This window comes from Equus przewalskii, chromosome 21 (assembly GCF_037783145.1).
Source record: "Equus przewalskii isolate Varuska chromosome 21, EquPr2, whole genome shotgun sequence".
NCBI classification, from domain to species: domain Eukaryota; kingdom Metazoa; phylum Chordata; class Mammalia; order Perissodactyla; family Equidae; genus Equus; species Equus przewalskii.
Window position 1 is genome coordinate 21,000,075 of NC_091851.1, and position 23,182 is coordinate 21,023,256.

General features: G+C 43.6%; 1 protein-coding gene across 1 annotated transcript; it reads left to right on the plus strand.

The window, feature by feature from the left end:
- The first annotated feature begins 1,734 nt into the window (after nucleotides 1-1,734).
- On the plus strand, nucleotides 1,735-22,960 carry LOC103566101 (signal-regulatory protein beta-1-like). The gene is given in 7 exon segments (XM_070588995.1): nucleotides 1,735-1,926; nucleotides 10,520-10,873; nucleotides 12,823-13,143; nucleotides 13,735-13,809; nucleotides 13,812-14,063; nucleotides 19,612-19,720; nucleotides 20,268-22,960. Coding segments are annotated over 6 exon segments (1,182 nt in total). The 5' UTR covers nucleotides 1,735-1,853; the 3' UTR covers nucleotides 19,719-19,720; nucleotides 20,268-22,960.
- The last annotated feature ends 222 nt before the right edge of the window (nucleotides 22,961-23,182 follow it).

The window sequence follows — 23,182 nt, forward strand, 5'->3', positions numbered from 1 at the left end:
AGTTTCATGAAAAACACTTTTAAAATTATAACTTGATTGCATTGAATGCATATATTTATTCAGGCAAACTGACGTCTTTCCAATACTGAGTTTTCCCATTCAAGGACGTGCTATACCTCTATTTATATAGGTTTTCTTTTATGACTTTCAATTCACAGTTGTACAGGGAGTTGTTTTTCCAATTAACGGTCTTACGTGTCCCTAGTTAGAGCTATCTTTAATACTTTCTAGTTTATGCAATCTTTAAAAATTATTATTACTGTTTTCACTGGTTTTTGACTATCGTACGGGATTGTAACTGAGCTTTAAACATCACTCTTATATCCAGCAAGCTTATAAAACTCTCTTACTAGTGTTAATAATGTGGACATTATTTTCATGTGTAACTCTGATAACATTAATTAAATTACCTAAAATTAGCTTCAATTTTATCAAAGCTACATACACACATGGTTTAAGAGTCAAATAGTTCTATATATGAAAACTAGAGTCTCCCTAAACTCTCATCATTTTCCACCTCCCAGAGGCAACCATTTTCAACTCTTTTGACTGATTATTTTAGATTATACTGCCATATTGCATACACCATGCTTATATTCCTATTTCTTGATTTCTTACTCTTAGTCTTTTTGTGTGTGTATGTGTGAGGAAGATTAGCCCTGAGCTAACATATGCGCCAATCTTCTGTCACTTTGCATGTGGGTTGCTGCCACACCATGGCTTGACGAGTGGTGTAGATCTGCACTAGGGATCCAAACCCACGAGCCAGGCCGCTGAAGTGGAGCATGCTGGTCTTAACCACTACACCACTGGCCTGGCCCCTCTTCAGCATTTTTTATTGACTTCCCACTATGGAAGATGAAGATATAATGTTCTGTTACTCCCGACCTCATGCCACACAAGCATACTTTCTATTTTCCATCACCTTGATATAATTATACAATTTTGGCTAACTTCTAGTCAGCGTCTATGTTATAGTGACCATGAGAGTGTTATTTATAGCTGAATCTTGTAACATTCCCAGCTTTTGCAAATATTGGTGCTCTTATGTGTGTGTTTGTGTAACCACCACCATTATCACAATGCAGAGCAATTGCATGACCGCAAAGGTCCTCCTTGTACAGGCCCTTTTGAGTGACACCCATCCCCACCACACCAGATCTCTGATAAATGCCTATCTGTTCTCTATCTCTGCAATTTCTAGAATGTTATATAAGCAGAATCATACACTATGTGACATTTTGAGATTGATTCTGTTCACTCAACAAACTGACTTGGAGAAACTTACAAGTTGTTGCACACATAAATAATTCATTCCTTCTTATTGCTGAGTACAATTTCCTTGTATGGATGCACCAAAGTTGTTTAACTATTCACTTATTATGAACATTTTGGATATTTCTTGTGTTTTGCTATTAGAAAGAAAGCTACTATAAACATTCATGCATGGGTTTTTGTGTGGACATCAGTTTTCATTTCTCTGAGATAAACGCCTGGGAGTGAAATTGCGGGATCATATAACCCACTTCCTCTCCTGAAAGAAGTCAGGAAATGATTTCTTTTGTTGACAGGGAGGAAGCCTTATTTCTGCTAGGCCTGTCCACGACTTTCTGAAAACGTAAGATGAGTAACTCCTCAAGCGTAGCCACCTATGCCTGATTCCTATTTCACAATCTAGAAGCAGGAACTGTCTAGAATCTACAAGCAGGTTGCTGTCACAGCCACATCACCCCATCATAGGCACTTCCTCTTATGTCACAGAAGGCAAGCCTTCTCTCCCCTCCACAGAGCAGGGGCGTCAGGGTTCTCCCCAGCACACACACTTGGACAGAGAAGCTCCTCAGGCCTCCAGTATGCCCGTTCCTGCCTCCTGGCCCCACCCCCCTCCTCCTTGCCTGCTGCTGACTCTACTGCTGGGACTCACGGGTGAGCATTCCTTGGGGTAGAATTCTTTCTCCCTGACCCTGGACTTTTAGGGTCTCCAGGTAAACACAGGTACACCACTCAGTGCTATCACAGAAGGCCCAGGACTGGGCACTATCTGACAGCATGAAATCAGGGATCTGAGCGTTTTCTCTGTGGATCCATCACCTTCAGCTGGTTGCCAGAGGCATCGAAACAGATGATGCTTCAAACAGCAACAAGGAGAACTTTGTGCGTGTTAACTCATCTAATCCTCACAACAACTCTGTGTGATAGCTGCGACTTTATCACTGATTTTCAGCTGGGGAAACTGAGGCAGAGAGCATAACTTGCCCAATATCACTTGCATAAGTCAGTGGAGTAGCCCAGATTCAAACCCTGGGCGACCAGCTCCAGAGTTCATCCCTTTAACCACGTTATGTTGCTCGGCTTCTCAGAGGAGGCTAATTGCAGAAAAACTAGAAAGTACAGAAAAGCAAACAAGATTAGTTGTCAGCATCATGGCGCCGAGAGGTCAGCAGAGTTCAGTTCTGCTGTGTGCGCTCGCAGACCTGTGTTAGTGATGCGTTGGGCGGTTCCTATGCAACATATTTTTACTGAGCTTTTAATATGTATTATATCTTCATTTAACCATCAAAACAACCTTGTATACTAGCATGCCAGGCCACACTTTTACATCTATTTGTGAATGCATGTATTTATGTGTGTATATGTGTGTGAGGGGGTGTGAGGAATTATCCACACATGAACAGGATTTTTGAAAAGACTTTCCTTATTGCTCTCTTCAAATGATTTTCAGTCTACATGAAATACACATTGAACAGATGCTTAACTTTCCCTTTCTCTCATCCAGCATCCTTCCTACTTCTCTAAATTTACCCCCTTTACACTCCCCCAAACTCTTCAGAGAAGCAAACTTCTCTGTTTGTGCAGTACTGTCATGGAGCCCCTCTTCCATACTGGATAGAAGTGAGGGGAAGAGAAGAGGATAAAGATACAGAGACTCCTGCCTGTATGATCTGTGTCTATAATTATATCCATATCCATATCTGTATCTATGTCATCTAATGTCAGCTGAAGCCTCCATACCTCAGGAAGCTAATGAGTAATAACTTTAATTTCTTGAACACTCACCATGTCCAGACACTGTTGGAAATACCAACAGCTGTTATCTCATAAATTCATCACATCCAAGGTAGCTACTCTTGTCACCTCTACATTACAGATAAGAAAACGGGAGCACAGAGAGGTTCAGGGTCACTCAGAGGTAAATGGTAGAGCTATGATTTGAACTCAAGCAGTCTGATTCTAGAACTCATGGTTTTAACCATTACCCCACCTCCATAACATGAGATTTCTGCAGCTGCTGCCACTGGCTATGGGGAAGGGTGGGGTGTAGGGAAGAGGGTTTGTGGTTTTCTTCTCCTGGGCTTTTCTGCTTCCTGCATATGTGCAATTTGCTTTTGTTTTTCACAAAGTCATCTATATGGGAAACTCAGGTTTTGACATAACTTCCACAGAGATTACCCACTTAAAATTGACTTCAGGGTCTCAGAGAGGAGTCACATGGGGCAATTCACACATCATCCAAACAATTTTTAGATACCAACTATGTGCCAGGAGCTGATATAGGAACTTAGGGTGCATTGATCTATAAAAGAGACAAAGTAGTTGCCCTCATAGAGCTTATATCCTAGTGGGGAAATGACAGTTACAATAGACATAGCAAATAAGTAAATAATATAGTGTATCAGAAAATGATGTGCTAAGGAGAAAATTAAATTATAGTGTGGGGGATCAGACTTGGCCACCCCAAAATGTGTCTCTTGCCTTGATTATTTTTAAGAACAAAAGACTGTGAAAGAAACTTTGATCTTCCCCATAACTGCCTAAAATAATTTAAGATAGAAGACCTGTCCCCAGGACGGGCTGTCACCATAGATAACTCTGGGTATCAGTAGACAGACTGTGAGGGTCCTTGCTAAGCTCATTCTTATCAAAGTTCTGTCTACCAAACATTTGGATTTTCCATCTCCACGTAAATTTCTTTCCTTCCCTTTGAAGTCCCAAACCACTACCCTCAACATTCTCCTTTGTCTTTAGCTGAAGATGCTACCTAATGTGACAGCTTTGGCCATTCTGGAGAGTTACTCAGTTTTCCTGGGTTTCTGCCATGTATACATGTTATAAAGCTTTGTTTGATTTTCTCCTGTTATTCTGTTTCATGTCAATTTTAATTTGTAGACCAGCCAGAAAGACCTAGAATGGGTGGAGGAATTGTCTTCCTCCCCTATAAGAGGTAGAAACAGAACTGGGAGACACTACAGGGTGGGACATGCTTAGTATGACAGTCTGCATGGGCATCAGTAAAAAGAGGAAATTTGAGTAAAGAGAAAAAGAAGGTGCAGAAGTGAGCCTTGTAGTGGTATGAGGAAGAGCCTTCCTGACTATGAACAGCACGTGCAAAGGCCCTGTGAGTAGGATCTTCATGCTGTGTTCAAGGATTTGGGCTTTTGCTCTGAGCGACTTAGGGGCCACTGCAAGGATTTGAAGAGAGAATAGATGTGATCTGCCATGAGCTTTAAATTATTCCAGCATTTGATTGAGAAGAGACTAAACAGGACGTAGATAGAAGCAACTAGAGCAAGTAAGAGGTCATTGCCTTCACGCAAACAAGAAAAAGTGGCTTGTACCAGGGCAGTAGCTAGCAGAGATGGGGAAAGAGGCCGATTTTGGATGCCTGCTGGAATCGAGCCAACAGGATTTCCTGATGCAGAGGATTGGGGGTGGGAGAGAAAGAGTCCAAGCCTTTGTGACCTGAGCATCTGGAAGAATAAAGGTGCCTCAGCTGAGACACAGAGGGCTGTGGGGAAATTCGGGAGTTCAGTTTGGGACACGTTAACTGTAGATGTTTATTTCCATCCAAGGAACAAGGTCAGTGTGCAGTTGACATACAAGTCCAGAGTTCAGGGGAAAGGCTTGGACCAGAGATGGAAATATGAGAATTACAGACACACAGCTGGCAGATGGGTCTCGACCCTCTGGTCCCTCTTCTCTCCTCCATCCTCTATTCCCTCCATTTCTCCTCCAAGATTCATCCATGTTTCTCCCCATTTTTGTCTGAGCTTCCAATCTTCTTCTCCAGACTTAAAAACCCAAACCACCTGATGTTCTGGGCACACCAAGACCTGCCCTGTAGTAGCGCGTGCCCTCCTTAGGAGGCAGGTTTGGGTACAAACAGTGCTAAGTGGGTGCGTTTCACCAGCTCACAAACTCCAAAGGTGAACATAAATTTTCTCCTGAGGAGTCGCTAAGAAACAGAAAAGAACACAGAATTCATTTGTGATCCCGCAACACCCTGCGCCTCTGATTTATATTCCTGCCACCAGAATCCACCTGTTTTTGAGAACACTTCAAATAAGGAGGAATCTTTTAGTATCTCTCTCTGAGTCCAGATACTGGCTAGTCACTGAGGCGGTGACGTGGAACTGGAGAGTCTTGCACCTGCTCTTCAGTGACTGGCCCAAAGGTGACTCGCGTCCCTTCAGATAATAACTCATTCTCCAAGCACAGTCAACCACCCACAATTCTCTTCAAAACACAATTTTGAAGTCTGTGGTTTCCTTGCTTCCTCCCATGGTCTTATCTCTCCATCCAAGTGCACGTTTCTGAAATCTATCAGCCTTTAGAACCACACATTTTATCTTTTTCCTTGAGCCATTTAGTCCAATTCAAAGGCTCTACATGGGGCGATCAGCTTGTCTTAGTACATATTTTTAACTGTGGTAAAATATACATAACATAAAACTTACCGTTTTAGCCATTTTTAAGGATACAATTCAGTGGCATCAAGTATATTCACAATGTTGTGAAAGCATCACTACTATACATTTCCAGAACATTTTCAACATCCTAAGTAGAAACTCTGTTCCCATTAAACAGCAAGTTCCCATTCTTCCTTCTCCTCAGCTCCTAGTAACCTCTGCTTTTTTGTTACTATGAATGTGCCTATTCTAGGTATGTCATATAAGTGGAATCAGTGGAATCAGTTATTTGTCCTTTTGAATGTGGCTTCTTTAACTTAGCATAATATTTTCAAGGTTTATCCATCTTATAAGATATATCAGAATAGCATTGTTTTTGAGGACTGAATAACATTCCATTGTATGTATATGACCACATTTTGTTTATCCATACATCTCTTGATGGAAATTTGGATTCTTTCTACTACTTGTTGGCTATTATGAAAAATGATGCTATGAACACTGAAACACTGATGTACAAGTGTCTGTCTGAGTCCCAGCTTTTATCATTTTGGAGTATATACCTAGGAGTAGAATTGTTGTGATCATATGGCAAATTCTATATCTAACTTTTTAAGAAACCACCACTGTTTTCCACCGCAGCTGCACTATTTTATATTCCTACCAACAGCGCACAAGGGTTTCAATATCTCTACCTCTTGGCAAACACTTATTTTCTGTTTTTATTTTGTTTTTGATAATAGCCATCCAAAAGGATATGAAGGACTTATCTCATAGGGGTTTTGATTTGCATTTTTTCTAATGACTAGTAGTGTTGAGCATCTTTTCATGTGCTTGCTGACCATTTGTATATCTTCTTTGGAGAAATATTTATTTAAATCCTTTATCTATCTTTTAATTGGGTTATTTGTTATTTTGTCATTGAATTATAAGAGTTCTTTATATATTCTGGATATTAATCCCTCATGAGATATATGCCTGCAAATATTTTCTTCCATTCTGTGAGTTGCCTTTTCACTGTCTTGATAGTGTCCTCTGATGCACAAAAGTTTTTAATTTTTATGAAGTCTAATTTACATATTTTTCTTTTGCTGTCTGTGCTTTTAGTGTCATATTGAAAAAAATCATTGCCAAATCCAATGTCATGGAGAGTTTTTCCTATGGTTTTTCTTAAGAATTTTATAGTTTTAGCTCTCATATTTAGGTCTTTGATCCATTTTGAATTCATTATTGTCCATAGTATAAGGTAATGACCAAAATTCATTCTTTTGTGTGTGGATATCCAGTTTCCCCACCATCATTTGAAAAGATCATCCTTTCCCCATCGAATGGTCTTGCCATCCTTGTTAAAAATCACTTGACCACATGTGTGAGGGTTTATTTCTAGGCTCTTTATTCCATTGGTCTCTATATCTGTTCTGATGCCAGTGCCACATTTTGATTACTGTGGCTTTGTAGCAAGTTTTTAAATTAGGATGTGTGAGTCCTCCAACTATGTTCTTTTTCAAGATCATTTGGTTATTTGGGGTCCCTTGAGATTTCATATGAATTTTCAAATAGGCTTTTCTATGTCTGCAAAGAACATCATTGGGATTTTGAGAGGAATTGTATTGAATCTGTAGGTTGCTTTAGGTAGTATTCAATACTCATCTTAACAATAGGAAGTCTTCCAATCCATGAACATGGGATGTTTTTCCATTACTTGTGTCTTCCTTAATTTCTTTCAGCAATGTTTTGTACCTTTCAGTGTACAAGTCTTTCATCTCTATGGTTAAATTTACACCTAAGTATTTATACTTTTTGATGCTATCATAAATGGAATTGTTTGCTTAATTTCCTTTTTGGATTGTTCATCACTAGTGTATAGAAATGCAACTGATTTTTGTCTGTTGATTTTTTTTCCTGAAAATTTAGTGAATTTATTTATTAACTCTGTGTTTGTGTGTGTGTGTGTGTGTGTGTGTGTGTGTGTAACCTCTAGAATGGCTACATATAAAATCATGTCATTGAAAACAGGAATAGTTTTACTTCTTCCTTTCCAGTTTGAATGTCTTTTATTTATTTTTCTTGCCTAATTGCTTTTTCTGGAACTTACAGTGTTGTGTTGAATAGAATTGGAGCAAGTGGGCATCTTTGTCATGTTCCCAATCTTAGGGGAAAAACCTTTCAGACTTTCTCTCTTGAGTATGATGTTAGCTGTGGGTTTTTCATATGACCTTACCATTTTTAGGAAATTTCCATCTATTCCCAATTTATTGGTTGTTTTGTCATGAAAAATGTTGACTTTTATCAAATGTTTTTTCTGCCTCAAATGAGATGATCATCTGTTTATTTTTCTTTTCATTCTATTAATGTGGTTTATTACATTGTTTGATTTTTATATGTTGAACCATTCCTGCATTCCAGGAATAAATACCAGTTGGTCATGGGGTAAAATTCTTTTAATGTTCTGTTGAATTTGGTTTGCTAATATTTTATTGTGGGTTGTTGCATCAATTTTCATAAGAGGCATTGGTCTGTAATTTTCCTATAGTGCATTTGTCTGGCTTTGGTATTGGGATAATGCTGGCCTACAAATGAGTCTCAGAATGACTCTGAATGAGATAGGAAGACTTCCTTCCTCTTCAATTTTTCCCCTCCCCAAAGCCCCAGTACATAGTTGTATATTCTAGTTGTCCTTCTAGTTCTTCTATGTGAGCTGCCACCACAGTACGGCTGCTGACAGATGAGTGGTGTGGTTCCGCACCTGGGAATGGAATCCGGGCTGCCAAAGCAGAGCATGCCGAATTTTAACCACTAGGCCATCAGGGCTGGCTCTCCTCTTTAAGTTTTTGAAAGAGTTTGAGGAAAATTAGTGTTAGTTCTTTAAACATTTGGCAGAATTCACCAGTGTATTCTAGTGCTCCTGAGCCTTTCTATGTTGGGAGATTTTTGATTATTGTTTCAAATCTCCTTCCTAGTTATAGGTCTATCCAGATTTCCTATTTCTTCATGATGTAGTCTTGGTAAGCTGCATGTTTCTAGGAATTCGTCCATTTTTATCTAGGATATCCAATTTATTGGTGTACAATAGCTCATAGCACTCTTTTGTGATTCTTTTAATCTCTGTAAAATTTTAGTAGTGTCCTTTCAATTCTGGTTTTAGTTATTTGAGTCTTCCCTCTGTTTTTCTCAGTCAGTCTAACTAAAGCTTTGTCAATTCTGTTGATCTTTTTGAAGAGTCTCTCTAGGTTTTGTTGATTTTCTCTGTTGTTTTTCCATTCGAGTTTTATTTATCTCTGAACTAATCCTCATTATTCCCTTCTTTCTGCTCACTTTGGGTTTTGGGTTTATTTTTCTCTTTTTCTAATTTGTGAAGAGGTATATAGTAAAGTTATTGATTTATGACCTTTCTCTTTTTAAATGTATGCATTTACAGCTATAAATTTCCTATTTGCCCTGCTTTTGCTGCATCTCATAAGTTTGGTATATTGTGTTTTTGTTTCCATTTGTCCCAAGGTATTCTCTAATTTCTCTTGTGATTTCTTTTCTGACCTAGTGATTTTTTTAAGAGTGTGTTATTTGACTTCTTTGTATTTATGAACATTCCATTTCTCCTTCTATTATTGATTTCTAGTTTTATCTTACAAACTGTTTCACCAGTGCACTGCTTGAATAGTGCTTCTTTCAGATTCTGATAAGCTGCTCTGTCATTCAATCTGTGTGACAGTGCCATATACATAGGTTTTTGATAAGCAATTGGTTTCTGTAACAGTGAGAGATGTGTGTGGTAGACAGAAAAATGGCCCCTCAAAGAGGTCCATGTCCTAATACTCAGAATCTGTGAATTTTACTTTATATGGCAAAAGAGATTTTGCAGAAGTGATTAAGTTAAGACTCTTAACATGGGGAGATTATCCTAGATTACCAAGGTGGGCCCAATGTAATCACATGGGTCCTTATAAGAAGGAGGCAGAAACATCAAAGGTAGAGAAGAATAAGTGACAATGGAAGCAAGAGGTTGGAGGGATAGGAAGATGGGAACTCTGAGAAAAGCCATGTGGGCAGCCTCTAGAATTTGGAAAGACAAGGAAGAAAGCCTCCAGAAGAAATGTAGCTTGGCTGCCACCTTTATTTTAGCCCAGAAACACCATTTTGGGGCTTCTGACCTCCAGAACTATAAGATAATAAATTTCTGTTGTTTTAAGATACTAGATTTCTGGTAATCTGTTACAGCAGGATTAGGAAACTAATATAACATGATTATGCTATGGACACAAACCCCAGGAACTGGAAACAATGTTTGACTTCTTATTTAAACTATATGCTCCTTGTGCATTGGAAGCTCTGCCCATCACTCTCACTCAAGTATCCAGGCTGATGGAGCAGATCCCATCATGAGCGTGTGGAAGAGGGAATTGGAATTGGGAAATTGATGTGCAGAGGTTCTTGAAGTTAAATGCAAATCCCAAAAGTACTTCCATCACTTCTGCCCATAAGTCAATGGTCTAAAGAAGTCTCATGGTCCCACCCAATGCAAAGGTCCAGGAACACACCAGGAGGCCAGAGAGTGAACAGCCAGAAATATTTGATGAATCATAAAATTCCCAGAGAGACACTCAGTGTGGCTCTCTGTCACATCAGTTAACCTCTCTGCACATCAGTTTCCTCATTTGTAATCGGGTCTCACATTACAGGCTCATTGTGAAGATTATGTGCAATGATACATGCAATGTACTCAGCTCAAGGCCCACTCATGATGTGTACTCAGTCAATGAGAGCTATTGTTGATAAACACTGGAGAAAACCTACAGGATCACATAAGGATGAATAATCAGTCTGTTTTCCTCCAGCAGCGGCAGGTGAGGAAGAGCTGCAGGTGATTCAGCCTGAGAAGTCAGTGTCCATCGCAGCTGGAGAGACGGCCACTCTGCATTGCACCCTGACCTCCTTGATCCCTGTGGGGCCCGTCGAGTGGTTCAGAGGGACAGGGACAGGCAGAGAGTTAATCTACAGTTTCAAAGGAGGACACTTCTCCCGGGTAACACATGTTTCAGACAACACAAAGAGAAACAACGTGGATTTTTCCAACCGCATCAGTAGTATCACCCCAGCAGACACTGGTGTCTACTACTGTGTGAAGTTCCAGAAAGGGAGTCCTGACGTGGAGTTTAAGCCTGGACCAGGCACCCAGCTCACCGTGAGTGGTGAGTACAGAGTGGGCCTCCTTTGTCCCCTCGTGTGTGACAACAAATCAGTAATAACGCCTTCCATTCTTTGAGTAACAACAAGAATCAGATGTAGCAGTGGGTGCTTATTCATGATCTGATGTCACCCCCTTCCACAGATCAGGGAAGTTGAGCCTGGAGAAGTCGTCCTAGTTGCTTAAGGCCCCACAGTTGGTAAAGGGAGGGAAAAGTCTGAACCCCCATCTGCCTGGATCCACAGCCCTTGCCTTTTCCAATCCTGTCCATCATTTTGGTTCCAGGGATGAGGGAACTGAAAGTCTGAGTGACTCACAGAGTCACAAGGCCAGACCTTGCCCCTGCCTCCAGAGAGTGCCCCTCAATATGAAGGAGGCTTCCTTTACTCAGCAGTTACTAAGCACCTACTATGTGCCAGGCTGTGCTCTGGGTTCTGGGGAAGCAGCAGTGGACACAGTAGGCCAAGGCTCTTCTCCCAGGAAGCTCACATTCTCTTGCCTTCCTGTGAGAAAAGTAATCCATGCAGGGCAAGGAGAGGAGAATGTGTGTTTCAACACTTCACCTTCAGAAACATCACATTGAGAGGAAAACCCTAAGAGGCACAGAATCACTGTTTACTCTGAGGAGATGCACAGAGGTTGGGTGTTTGCTCTGTGTCTGTCCAGAAAACCCTCGTGTGATTCAGGAACCAACTCACATAGTCACTGAAGGCTCTGGGCAGAGCTGGGAGATCTCAGAATGTCCCTCACCCAGGGAAGAAGCTCCCTATGTGGGTGATTTAGGGCTTCTCCATTGAGGCAACAACGTTGCTCATTCGGGGTTTCCTGCCAGAGGCCCAGAATCCTGAATCCTAAAACTTCACAATGGACATTTAAACCCACCTAGTCCAAGCCACTGTGTACAGATGGGGAGACTGAGGCCAAGAGGTGTTGGGGGACTGGCCCTCAGTCACATGGCCAGTGAGTGAGGGGATTGTTCCGGAACCTGATCTCATTCTGGGAAGACTCCTTGCCCTGGCATTGGACACTCTTTCCATGGAAGAGCTTGGCCCATAGGAAGCACTGAATGAAAACTTGTTAAACCAAACCATTGAACAGGGAGCCAGCGTATTTCCTTTTCATCAGTTTCCCAAAGGTTCAGAATGCCCATCACATTCAGCCCCTAAGGCCCAAGGTGACTGGGAACTTCTCCCAATTTTCAAGCACATCATCCCCAATCAAGCATTCCATATCAACCCTGAGAGCTGCCATTGTTTCCACAGCTGCCTAACACTCCATCGTATGGAGACAGAATCCCTCATTTTACAGTCATCTATTGATGGATGCAAAGTTGTTCTCAACCTTGAGATATTAAAACAGCACTGCAGTGGGGCCAGCCCAGTGGCGCAGCAGTTAAGTGCGCACGTTCCACTTCTTGGTGGCCCGGGGTTCGCCAGTTTGGATCCCTGGTATGGACATGGCACCACTTGGCACGCCATGCTGTGGTAGGCGTCCCACATATAAAGTAGAGGAAAATGGGCACGGATGTTAGCTCAGGGCCAGGCTTCCTCAGCAAAAAGAGGAGGACTGGCAGTAGTTAGCTCAGGGCTAATCTTCCCCCCCCCCCCCCCCCAAAAAAAAGAACCAGCACTCACCACTCTACTCAAGTGGGAGATGCCCACTGGAAGTGGCACTGCTAGGTCAGTGGGTATGTGTATTCTAATTTGTTGGATTTTTACCTAATTTCCTTCCTAGATGTGGTAGCAACAGAGTCTCCCCAGAACCCTGCCCCCTACTCAGAGTTCACCTCTGGAGCCTGTTGTCCTCCTCTGTAGGATGAGAGTGATGACCCGCCCTCCCAGCACTAATAGAAGGATTAAAAAATAATGTATGTGAAGGCTCTTAGTGTCACACGCTTATGATCAGTGATATAGTCACAGTCATGTTTATTGTTCATAAATGCTCCTTTTGTAGCCAAACCCTCTCCCCCCATGGTATCGGGCCCCACGGCGAGGGCCCCGCCCGAGCAGACAGTGAGCTTCACCTGCGAGTCCCACGGCTTCTCCCCCAGAAACATCACCCTGAAATGGTTCAAAAATGGCAATGAGCTGTCAGCCTCCCAGACCAACGTGGACCCAGAAGGAGACAGCGTGTCCTACAGCGTCTCCAGCACAGCCCAGGTGCTGCTGGCCCCGGGGGATGTTCGCTCTCAGGTCATCTGCGAGGTGGCCCACGTCACCCTGAAGGGGAGCCCTCCTCTTCGTGGGACGGCCAACTTGTCTGAGACCATCCGAGGTAGACGCCCTTCACCCCCAGCCCAAGCCCGCACCTGCACCCAAGCTCCCAAGCCAGCTCCTCCCCCTGCTGTTTCCTCCAGGCCTTGAATTTCCCGGAACCCAATTCCTGACAGTCCTTCCCAATCACCAGGCTCCTGGATGTGCTGGTCACTCACTCCAGTTTCAGTGGTAGCTGTGAGGTGAACACCCATCACATGCCAAGCTCTGTGCTAGGTAGTGTCACCTACTTACCAGTAGCAGCTCCAATTACTGAGCACCTACTCGAAGCCCAGCCCCTCTGTGCTTGGTGATTTCGTTTATTTCACTACAGTTATTATCTTCCCACTGTGTGCCAGGGGCTGTGCTGGTTGATTTCACTCATTGTGACCCTAATAGGAGCTACCAGTCCCTGAGCACCTACTGTGTGCCTGGCACTGTGCTTAGTGATTCATTCATATGCAGAGAGTACCTTCACTGTTTGAGCCCCTGCAGCATGCCTGGCACTGTCCTGGGTGAGTCCCATCTGTGGTGGTGGGAGCTAAGTTATGGAGCCCTCCTCTGTGATCTGTCTGTTCCATAAGGTCAGAGCTTCTGCCCTGTGCTGTTTCAGTTCCGCCCACCTTGGAGGTTTCCCAACACTCCATGGCAGGGAACCTGGCGAACGTCACCTGCCAGGTGAACAAGTTCTCCCCCGGCACCTAAAGCTGACCTGGTTGGAGAACGAAAATGTGACCCGAACAGAAACAGCCTCAACCCTCATAGAGAACAAGGATGGGACGTTTAGCTGGACGAGCTGGCTCGTAGTGAACTCATCTGCCCACAGGGAGGATGCGCTGCTCACCTACCAGGTGGAGCATGACGGGCAGCCAGTGGTCACCAAACACCATACCTTGGAGGCTTCTGCCCACCAGAAGGAGCAGGACACAGGTGGAAGCCCTGGTGAGCCCTCCACTCCAACTCATGTGGCTCTTTTTAAATTTTATCCTTTTTTTAAATGCTAAAAGTAGCAGTTATGGGGCCGGCCTGGTGGCGCAGTGGTTAAGTTCACATGTTCCGCTTCAGCAGCCCAGGTTCACTGGTTCGGATCCCAGGTGTGGACATGGCACCACTTGGCATGCCATCCTGTGGTAGGTGTCCCACATATAAAAAAGTAGAGGAAGATGGGCACGGATGTTAGCTCAGGGCCAGTCTTCCTCAGCAAAAAGAGGAGTATTGGCAGCAGTTAGCTCAGGGCTAATCTTCCTTAAAAAAAAAAAAAAAAGTAGTAGTTAAACTTGTTATAGAATAATCTAGAAGTCTATAAATATAAAGTAGAACTTGGAAGTGATCTCCCATCTGCCAAATCCCACACTCCAAGAGTCACCACTGGTAAGAGTTTCAGACATATCTTTACAGATCTTTTGACCTAAATACACATTAAAGAAAGAAGGGAAGGATGGAAATCATCTTGTTCAGAGCATCCTGCCTCCTGCTTTCTTCACCTGGCCATGATTACGTCACCATCCACGTCAGCCCACCTCCTTCCCCCTTGCTCATTCTAACCTCTGCCTAGTCCCTATTCTACCCTGGACTTTTCCATTCACATCAGTAATGTCACCCCAGCAGATGCCTGCACCTAGTACTCTGTGGAATTCTGGAAGGGGACCCCTGAGGTGTGGGGTTTGAGCCTGGACCAGGCACCTAGTCAACCCTGAGTGGCCACAGCTCGCCTCCTTTGTTCCCTGATTTCTGACAATGCACCAACAATAATAAGAACCTCTCACTACACATTTACTACGCGCAAATTCCAGTTCATCTGTGATCTCCTTTCCTGCTTCAACCACCTGTGAGTTTGGAGTTTTACAGAAGAGACTCAGGGAGCAATGGGTGGGGGGGGCGGGATGTTGTTGAAGACATCTTGCCATTAGACCAGGTGATTGGGCTACACTAGTCAGGTAAATCTGAGTCCCTGAGGACGGGGACCACCAGCCTGTACAGGAAATATGTGCTAATTAGAGACACCTTACCCCTCAGCTGGGCATTGTCCAAGGACCTACAGAGTCCTCGTTTCTAGGAAAAAAATATGTCTTATTTCTCTCTCAGGTAACATCAGAAGAGAATCGAGTCAGGTTTCCAGGCGTCTTTACTCCAGAAAACCCTTCAAAGGGCCATATCCCTTCCCACATGCCCGATGGTGTTGTCCTGATCTGCTGAGTCAGCCCTGGGACACCGAATGTCCATGGCCCTGCCTGCTGGAATAATAAAGATAGTAAATTGTCTAATTCCCCTCAAAAAAGGAGACATACAGAAGTTACATAATTGTGTCCACTAATAACTTGTCATGTGTGCACATCTAGATGCAAGTGGAGTCCACTACTGTGTGGTCATGTGATTAACAACGTTGGCTTTTCTACAAAACCAATACCATCACACACTTAATAAAATTAACAATATCATCTAAAATGCATTATATGCTCACATTTTCCGAAATATCTTTTATAGCTGTCTATTTGAACCAAAATTTGTATTAATTCATCTATAAGTGCTTGGTAGAATATTCCTGTGAAACCATCAGGGTCTTGAGAGGTTTTTTTCATGGATTTTTAAATTATCAATTCAGTTCTCTCAATAGTTTAGGTCTATTCAAATTATACATTCATATTGAGTGAATTGTGGTAGGCTGTGCTTTTTGAGGAATTTGGTCCATTTTCTATGGTTGTCAAATCTGCCTGTAGGGTTGTTCACAATCTCCCCATATTATCTTTGTGATGTCTGCAGGGTCTGTGGTGATGTCCCCTCTTTCATTCCTGATACTGGAATGTGTCATTTCTCCTTTCTTCATCGTCAATCTTGCTACAAGTTTTCAATATTATTGATCTTTTCAAACAACCTGTTTTTTGCTTTAGAGGTTTTCTCTATTGCTTCTCTGTTTTCAATTTCATTGATTTTTCTCCTCTTTTCTTTACTGTGTCCTTCCTTTTGCTATGTTTACTTTGCTCCTCCTTTTCTCATTTCTTGAGGCAGGAACTGAGATGGCTGACGTTACACTTCTCATTTGTCTGGTCTCCTCCTGTGCTGGGCAGTTGGGAGAGTGGAATCTAGACCCCCAGCTGCTGGGTTCTCCCTCCAGTCCTCAGGAGCCAGCCAGTCTGCTTCTTCATCCTCCTTCCAGAGTCCTCCTGTACTTGTACCTCATGTTGTTTCTAAGGGTCAGAGTAGTACTGAACAGAGAGAGCAAAGAGAGTTGGGTCTATGCTGTCCTGTCTGAACCAGCCTGGTTTTGCTCCTTAGTCTCTATCTCCTGTGGGGCTCGGAACATGACTGTTACTTCTGGGTGCTCTCAGTGTGCCTGACCGAAAACGCTCACTAGCGTAATGAGGCTGGACATGGTTTTTGGGTTGTCCTGGTTGGCAGGCAGGAGCAAAGTGCAAGATGCATTTGAGATCCTGCTGCAGAGGGATGCCCAGCCTGCCCTGGGCATCTGATGGTTCCAGCCACTGCAGTATTGGGTGCAATGGTTTTAGCATGAAGATGCACATCTTTATGTTTGTTTTTATGGTATTGGGATGTTTTACCATATTACTAGTTGAACGTTCCTCTCTTCTCTCAGTACAGCACAATCCAGGTATGTTAATGGAGTTTGTGTTGGTTGGTTTTGACAGTGGGAGAAAGGTTCTGAGACCTCTGAGTTTTTTGGTTCTCTTTGTCTTTTTAGACCTTACATAACCCTCCCCTTGATTTCCTTTTTCTCTTCACCGTGAAATTGCCAAACACTACTTCTTCCTTATTTTTAGCCTTTTTGCCCCACAAGTTATGCACTTTAAATTGAGCCTGTCCCTTTAGTCACATCTGTCCTTTAAAATGTCCCAGCCTCCTTGTATTAGGGTCCTATTGCTGCTGTAACAAATCACCACAGTTTTAGTGGCTTTAAAGAGCACAAATTTATGACCTTACAGTTCTAGAGGTCAGGAGTCTACAACGGGCCAGGGCTGCACTCCTTCTGGAGGCTCCAGGGGAGAATCCGTGTCCTTGCCTTTTCTAGCTCCTAGAGGCTGCCCCCATTCCTCAGTAAGGGCCCCCCTCACTCTGACCTCTGATTCTGTCTTCACATCTTCTCCGAATCTCCTGCCCCCCTCTTTCACTTATAAGGATCTTTGTGATCACACTGGCTCCACTCAGATAACCCAAGATGGTGTCCCCATCTCGAGATCCTTAACTTAATCACCAAGGCCAGTGCCTTTTACCATGTAAGTAACAGATTCACAGATTCTGAGGATTCTGTGACAACCTTTTTCAATTGGACACAATTTGAAACGCCTTCCTATGGTCTATGTTCTCATGTGCAGGACACTTTTCCAACATTTTCAAATTTATGGTGGATTTACTATTGGTGGTGGGATTTCCAAATAACTCTCAGGCTCCTTTGCTAGCTGTCCTGTCACTTTTCCTGGCGGCTGGGTGAGACTGGGATGGCAGCCTAGTGACAGATTCTGCACTATGGTTTGGTGATTTTTTTTATTGACTCAGTTATTTTGAAGTCTTAGCATTTTTCTCTTCAACTAATACTGAGAGCCACTTTGAGTAGAATTTACTTTCCCCTCTTTGTGTTTTCTTGTGGTTTGAGAGGCCATTTTTGGAGATAAGGAGTTGTGCTGCTGCCATTGTTCTCAGCACCCAGAAGTCACTGAAGATTCCTGAGTGCTTCGTCCCATATGTCCCTGTCCCACATCTCAGGGTCCATCCTTCCCCATCAGGGCCCAATTCTGGCAGAGCAGGCCACTAAAGCTGAGAATTCAACCTCCTCTGTAGCTCTGCTAATGTAATTGTGTCCTGGGCCCATCCTCACTTCTTCCACCCTCTGGCTCTAGGAGATAAGACTCTGCAGTGCTGCCAGGTAGTCCTCTGGCCCTCAGACTTGACCTTTCCCCTGTGATTAATCTCTCTAAACTTTTCATTATCTTTCTCCAAAGGATTGATGCCCCAGCAACAGCCATCCAATTCCATAGTGCTTATAATTACAATTTTTCAGCTCAATTTCAAATGCCTGATGCCAAGGTATTCCCTTCCTCTGGTTACACCCTCCCAGTTCACCACTGGTGAAGTCTGAACACTTGCACTACAAGGGGAGGCCAGGCCTACCTCTGCTCCACTTCCCACCAGTGCCGGGGTCCTCTTGGTCAGCCAGTCCAGTGATCCAGTTCCATATTTGCATTTAGAGTTTGCTTTCTAGACCACTTCCAAACGAACTCCCATAGGTCGGTTACACTGGGAAGCAGACTCTGAAATGGAGATGAGAATGCGGCAGCTTACTGTGGCGTGCTGCCCGGATCAACATGCCTGTGTGAAGGAACGGGACTGGGAAAGGGAGCTGTTGACCAGAAAGCAGGCACAACAAAGACTCGACCCCTCTCACAGAGCTGTACAGCCAGGGGGTCTTTCTGAACTGTTCTCAATGGAGGGGAGCGGGCTGAGCCTGTTGACTCCAGTTCAGCCAGCCCTTGGATGCAAGCTGCCCTCCAAAAGGAGGTGAAAACTTGGGCAACACCGCTGCCTTCATCTGAGAGAAAGTCTCAAAGAGGTGCTCAGTGAGAACTGTCATCCTGCAACACCCCCAGGAACACAAAAGGGTGAGGTGTCCTCTCCGTCCTTAAGGATTATTTTACTTACAAAAAATTATTTTAATACCTTTATTTATTTAATTTTAAAAGCAAAAATTGATTATTGTAAAAATGCAAAGAACCCAAACAGTGCTTCCTCAGATGACTACTTTCCAGGTCAAACAGAAGGATTTCAGCTGACATGGGCACTGGGCTCCTGGTGGGCCGGATGGTGTCTGAAGCCCCTCCCAAGCATGAGATCTCTTCCTAGACTCACCAGAGTGTTCTCCTGCCTGGTCTCAGGAGATCAGCCCACCCTGAGGGCTCCCTCGGCTCCTGAGAACATGGGGTCATCCAGCCTCACCCCAGTCTGAAAGGGGGCACCCTTGCAACTCTCTCACCCACCGTGAAACCTGTCCTCTCTCCACTTGCATGCTGTGTGGACATTCATTCCTATGACCCTGAGACGCTGGACTTGTCTTGGTCCAAAAGGCGAGGTCTCTGGGTCATTCTACAGGACAACAATGATGGATTTCCCTAGGTTTGAATCTCACTAATCTTGTGACTCTCTGAGCCTCAGTTTCCTCATCAGAATGAGGATAATGGTACCTGCTCCGTAGAGGTGGGAGGATCAAGTAAGTAAACCAGGTGCCACAATTATGAGTCACTGAGGACACATTCTCTCCACACTTCCCTCAGGAGGACAGCCCTGGCAGCCTGAGAAGGGGGTGAGTGAGAATGAGGAACCTCTGAACCCTGATTTCTGCCTCAAGCCTGAGTGCAGGGCAGGATGCAGGTTCAAAATCTTCAGAATGTTGATGGCCCAGGTAGCCTCAGATGGACTCAGTGTAGCCCTGGGAACAACTCTTGTGTGGCCCCTCTAATGGCTCCTCATGTTCCTTGATTTCTAGGCCAAGAGATGTCTTCTCCACTTCTGGCTGTCCTCTTCCTAGGCCCAAAGGTGCTGCTGGCCATCGGCGTGTTTGCCATCTATGTCCACAGGAAGTGGAGGGCCTGACTGTAAGTGCGGGGCCGGGACAGCAGGATAAGGTCTGTCCCAGAAAGGGCAAATCAGCAAGAGGGGCCAGCCCACAGGTCACACAGGGTCAGGACCCATGTGGAGTAAGGAGAAGGTCACACATCTCTCTCAATACCCTCAGGAGTATCGTGGATCCTCTAAGAGGTTCTCAATGCCAGGAACCGTGTGGAGTCCTGCAGAAGGTGGGCTGGAATAAGGGTTTTTAGAGGGCATCCAAAGAGTTCCGGGGGTTCTATGCAGGAAGTGGGCAGAAGCGGGCTGAATGAGGGGCAGCTAATGGGATGGTTCCCTTGGAGACCATCTCTAGATTATTCTAATGCTGGGGCTCCAAGAGGCAAGAGGAATCCACACTTTACGTTAGTGTTGAGAAGTCTCAGATCTGCAGCTCTGACAGTTTTTCCCACTCTGACCCTCTGAGTGACATAGTAGAAGGGATGGGGAAGGGGGACCAGGATGTGGGGAGGAAGGCTGAGGTGGCAGAGTCCTTCTCAGTGGCTGCCTGTCTTCTCACTACAAGTTTCCCAGCAGGAGAACAGCACCAGAGACATAGGAGGCACTCAGGGAAGATTTCTGTAACGATGAGCAGACAATGAAATGTGGACATGTTTCCCACAGCTCCTTCTTTCCTCTCCTGCTACATACCACCCTCAGTCTCTGTTGCCTCCTTCCTTCCCTGAGGGGTCTAGCTTAAGAGAAGGAGCCTACAGGAAGTTTTCACGACTCTGCTCCTAATGCCCCCCATCCGCAAAGACCTGCCTGTTCACACACTCCTGCTGTTCCTTCTCTCAGTCCTTGATGCCCCCAGAGCTGGGTCTTCAAATACGGTCCTGAACAGGAGCCATGGGAACTAGCTCTGGGGACTGACTCAAGACATCTCCCCAGAAGGTGAGAAACAAGTCAAACCTACACATATCAGGATGGCTCTCATCCATCATCTTGGGACTTGGCCACGAACTACACACTCATGGCCATGCTCTCAAGAGTTCTTCTGTCTTCTGGATTCCTGTGTGGCCCCAACTCCCCAGCCTTGTTGAGGTTTCCTATCGCCTCTTGAGGTCAAAGGAACCCTCATCCTAGTTTTAAAATAAAATTTATTCTCCTTTCCCTTTGCCTAAATGTCCTACTCCTCAAACCCAGAAAGAACATTTCCCTCCTCTCTCTCTGATGAAAACAGTGATTCTTCTATCATCCTGCATCCTTCCCAACCCTGTTGCTCATCGTACACATGCTGTCAGTCTAAAAGCCTTGGAGTCATCTTTGATTTCTCTTTCTCTTCTACCCAATATTCAATTCTGCCTTCAACATGCTTATGTCCAGTGGTGAGATGGCAAATGTTTAAAAATTGATTCTCCGAAAGAAATTTTTTAAAAAACTGATTTGTAGTGCTTGCCAATTTCCGTGGTATTTCAAGCTACCAACAGTTTAACAATCAGCTTGCAAAATTCCTGAAAATGTAACAATCGGCTTGCATGAGGCTGTCCAAGCCTTCCCCTGCACACCACTGAGTTATAGCCCTAATCTGCACACGTCTCACCCACCACTACTCCCTGGTCCCAGCCACCATCATCTCTTCCTGCACCATCGCTATGTCTCTAACTGGCTTTTGTTTCAACCAGTGATTCTTTGGAAATATAAATCAAATCATGTCACTCCTCTGCTGCTTCTCCCAATATGTCTGCATGGTTCACTCATTCCCTTCTTTCAAGTCTCTGCTCAAATGTCACTCTATAAACTTTCCATAAGCCACCGTATGTGAAATATCAATTCCTCTCTCTCACCTGGGATTCCGATTCCTCCTAACCTGGTTAATTTGTTTCCTTAGCACTTATTACCATCTGACATACTAAAGATACGCAGTAGACTTTGCACAGTAGTGCAGGACCATAAAAATGACCACGCAAACTGAAACCATGGGAAGTGATCTCCATAAACGGTGGGATTAATAATGATTGTGCTGTGACCTTTAACGGTTTTTCCAAAACATTAGAAATTCTCTTACTGTCAGTTTTAAATGTAGAGGGAAATGAAAAAATAGAAAAACTAGTATTTATTTATATACTGTCATTTGAAACATGAGAAACGTTGAGAATTAAAGTGTTTTATTTCTTTGTAAAAACTTATCCAGAGCAGTTTGAACAGTGTTTGCCTTCTTCGTGTTGTGTAATTTATGATATAGAGCGAGCATCTTTTCTGCGCCTTGGTGAATCATCACACTCCTTTCTAAGTTTGCATCAGCTTCCAACATTTTGTCCCTTGTGCTTTCAATGTCCTGAAATCTTTACAAAAGTTCCTTTAATTTGAAGTATTCGCTGGTGTCACTGCCTCTGGGACATTTTCACCCTTTTCCTCACCATCACTTTCCTCATTTATGTGGTAAGTGTGCCTTCACTGAGTTCCTTTGGCTGCACATCTGGAATCTTTCTAACAGCATCAGTGTCAACATCCCCACAGGCAGCCGTTTCTTCTATAACTCCATGTACATTTTATTTGAATTTCACTTCCAGTATTACAACTTTTCATTCCTCCACTGCATTTTCATCTGTTTCCCATTCTCTTTGGCAATAATTGATTTATGCAGAATCTCATTGGGTTCATCACTGGGAGACAAGAAGACAACACAACTACATGCTTTGCTGTCTGTACATTAACTGAGTTACAGAATCACAGTGACCAATTACTACAGACTTTGAAAGAAGTCATGTGATGTGTCACTGACCATGATGAGCACCTGTTCGTTACATAGTGATTTGTGGACTGGAGAACAGCTAGCAGCGAAGTTTCTACTTGTGCAACTGCTCATGGTAAATTTACTGTGGTAACTGGAATTTGAACCATGTGAGGGGGACTGATGCTATTTAACTAAACTGTAGTAGCTGAAATTCATGCATATCAGCACCATGCAAAGTGAGATCTGCTTGTGTGCATGTCTCTTCTTCAAATAGGATGTCAGTTCTAACAGAGAAGGGACTACTTGTATCCTCAGTTGCCACAACGGTGACTGCCGCATAGTGTTATCATCACATTTTTGAAAAAATAAATGAATGAATACTTCATTGAGAACATTAGTTTCTACTAAATGTTGGGTGTCAAAATAAAATGTTTCTTCATTCAATCACCTGACACTTGTCTTTTAAAGCCCTTTTGTTAAAGACTAATCTCACCTCTTTGCATTTGAAAAATCCCATCAAAAATTCAACACATCCAAAAAACAAATAAGTGCCAAAAAAAAAAAAAAGAACCCGCCACCAAAAAAAAAAAACCACCCATTGATTGGAGTATGTCAAACGAGTGCACAAACCAACTGAAAGAGCTCCCAAAGGCCAAAGCTGGAACAATTTGAGCAAGAAAATCAATTAAGTATTTGATTATTCTGTGGTATGAATGTTCTTTTCCCCATGAAACTGACATATTATAATCCTAATGCCCAACGTGATGGTGTTAGA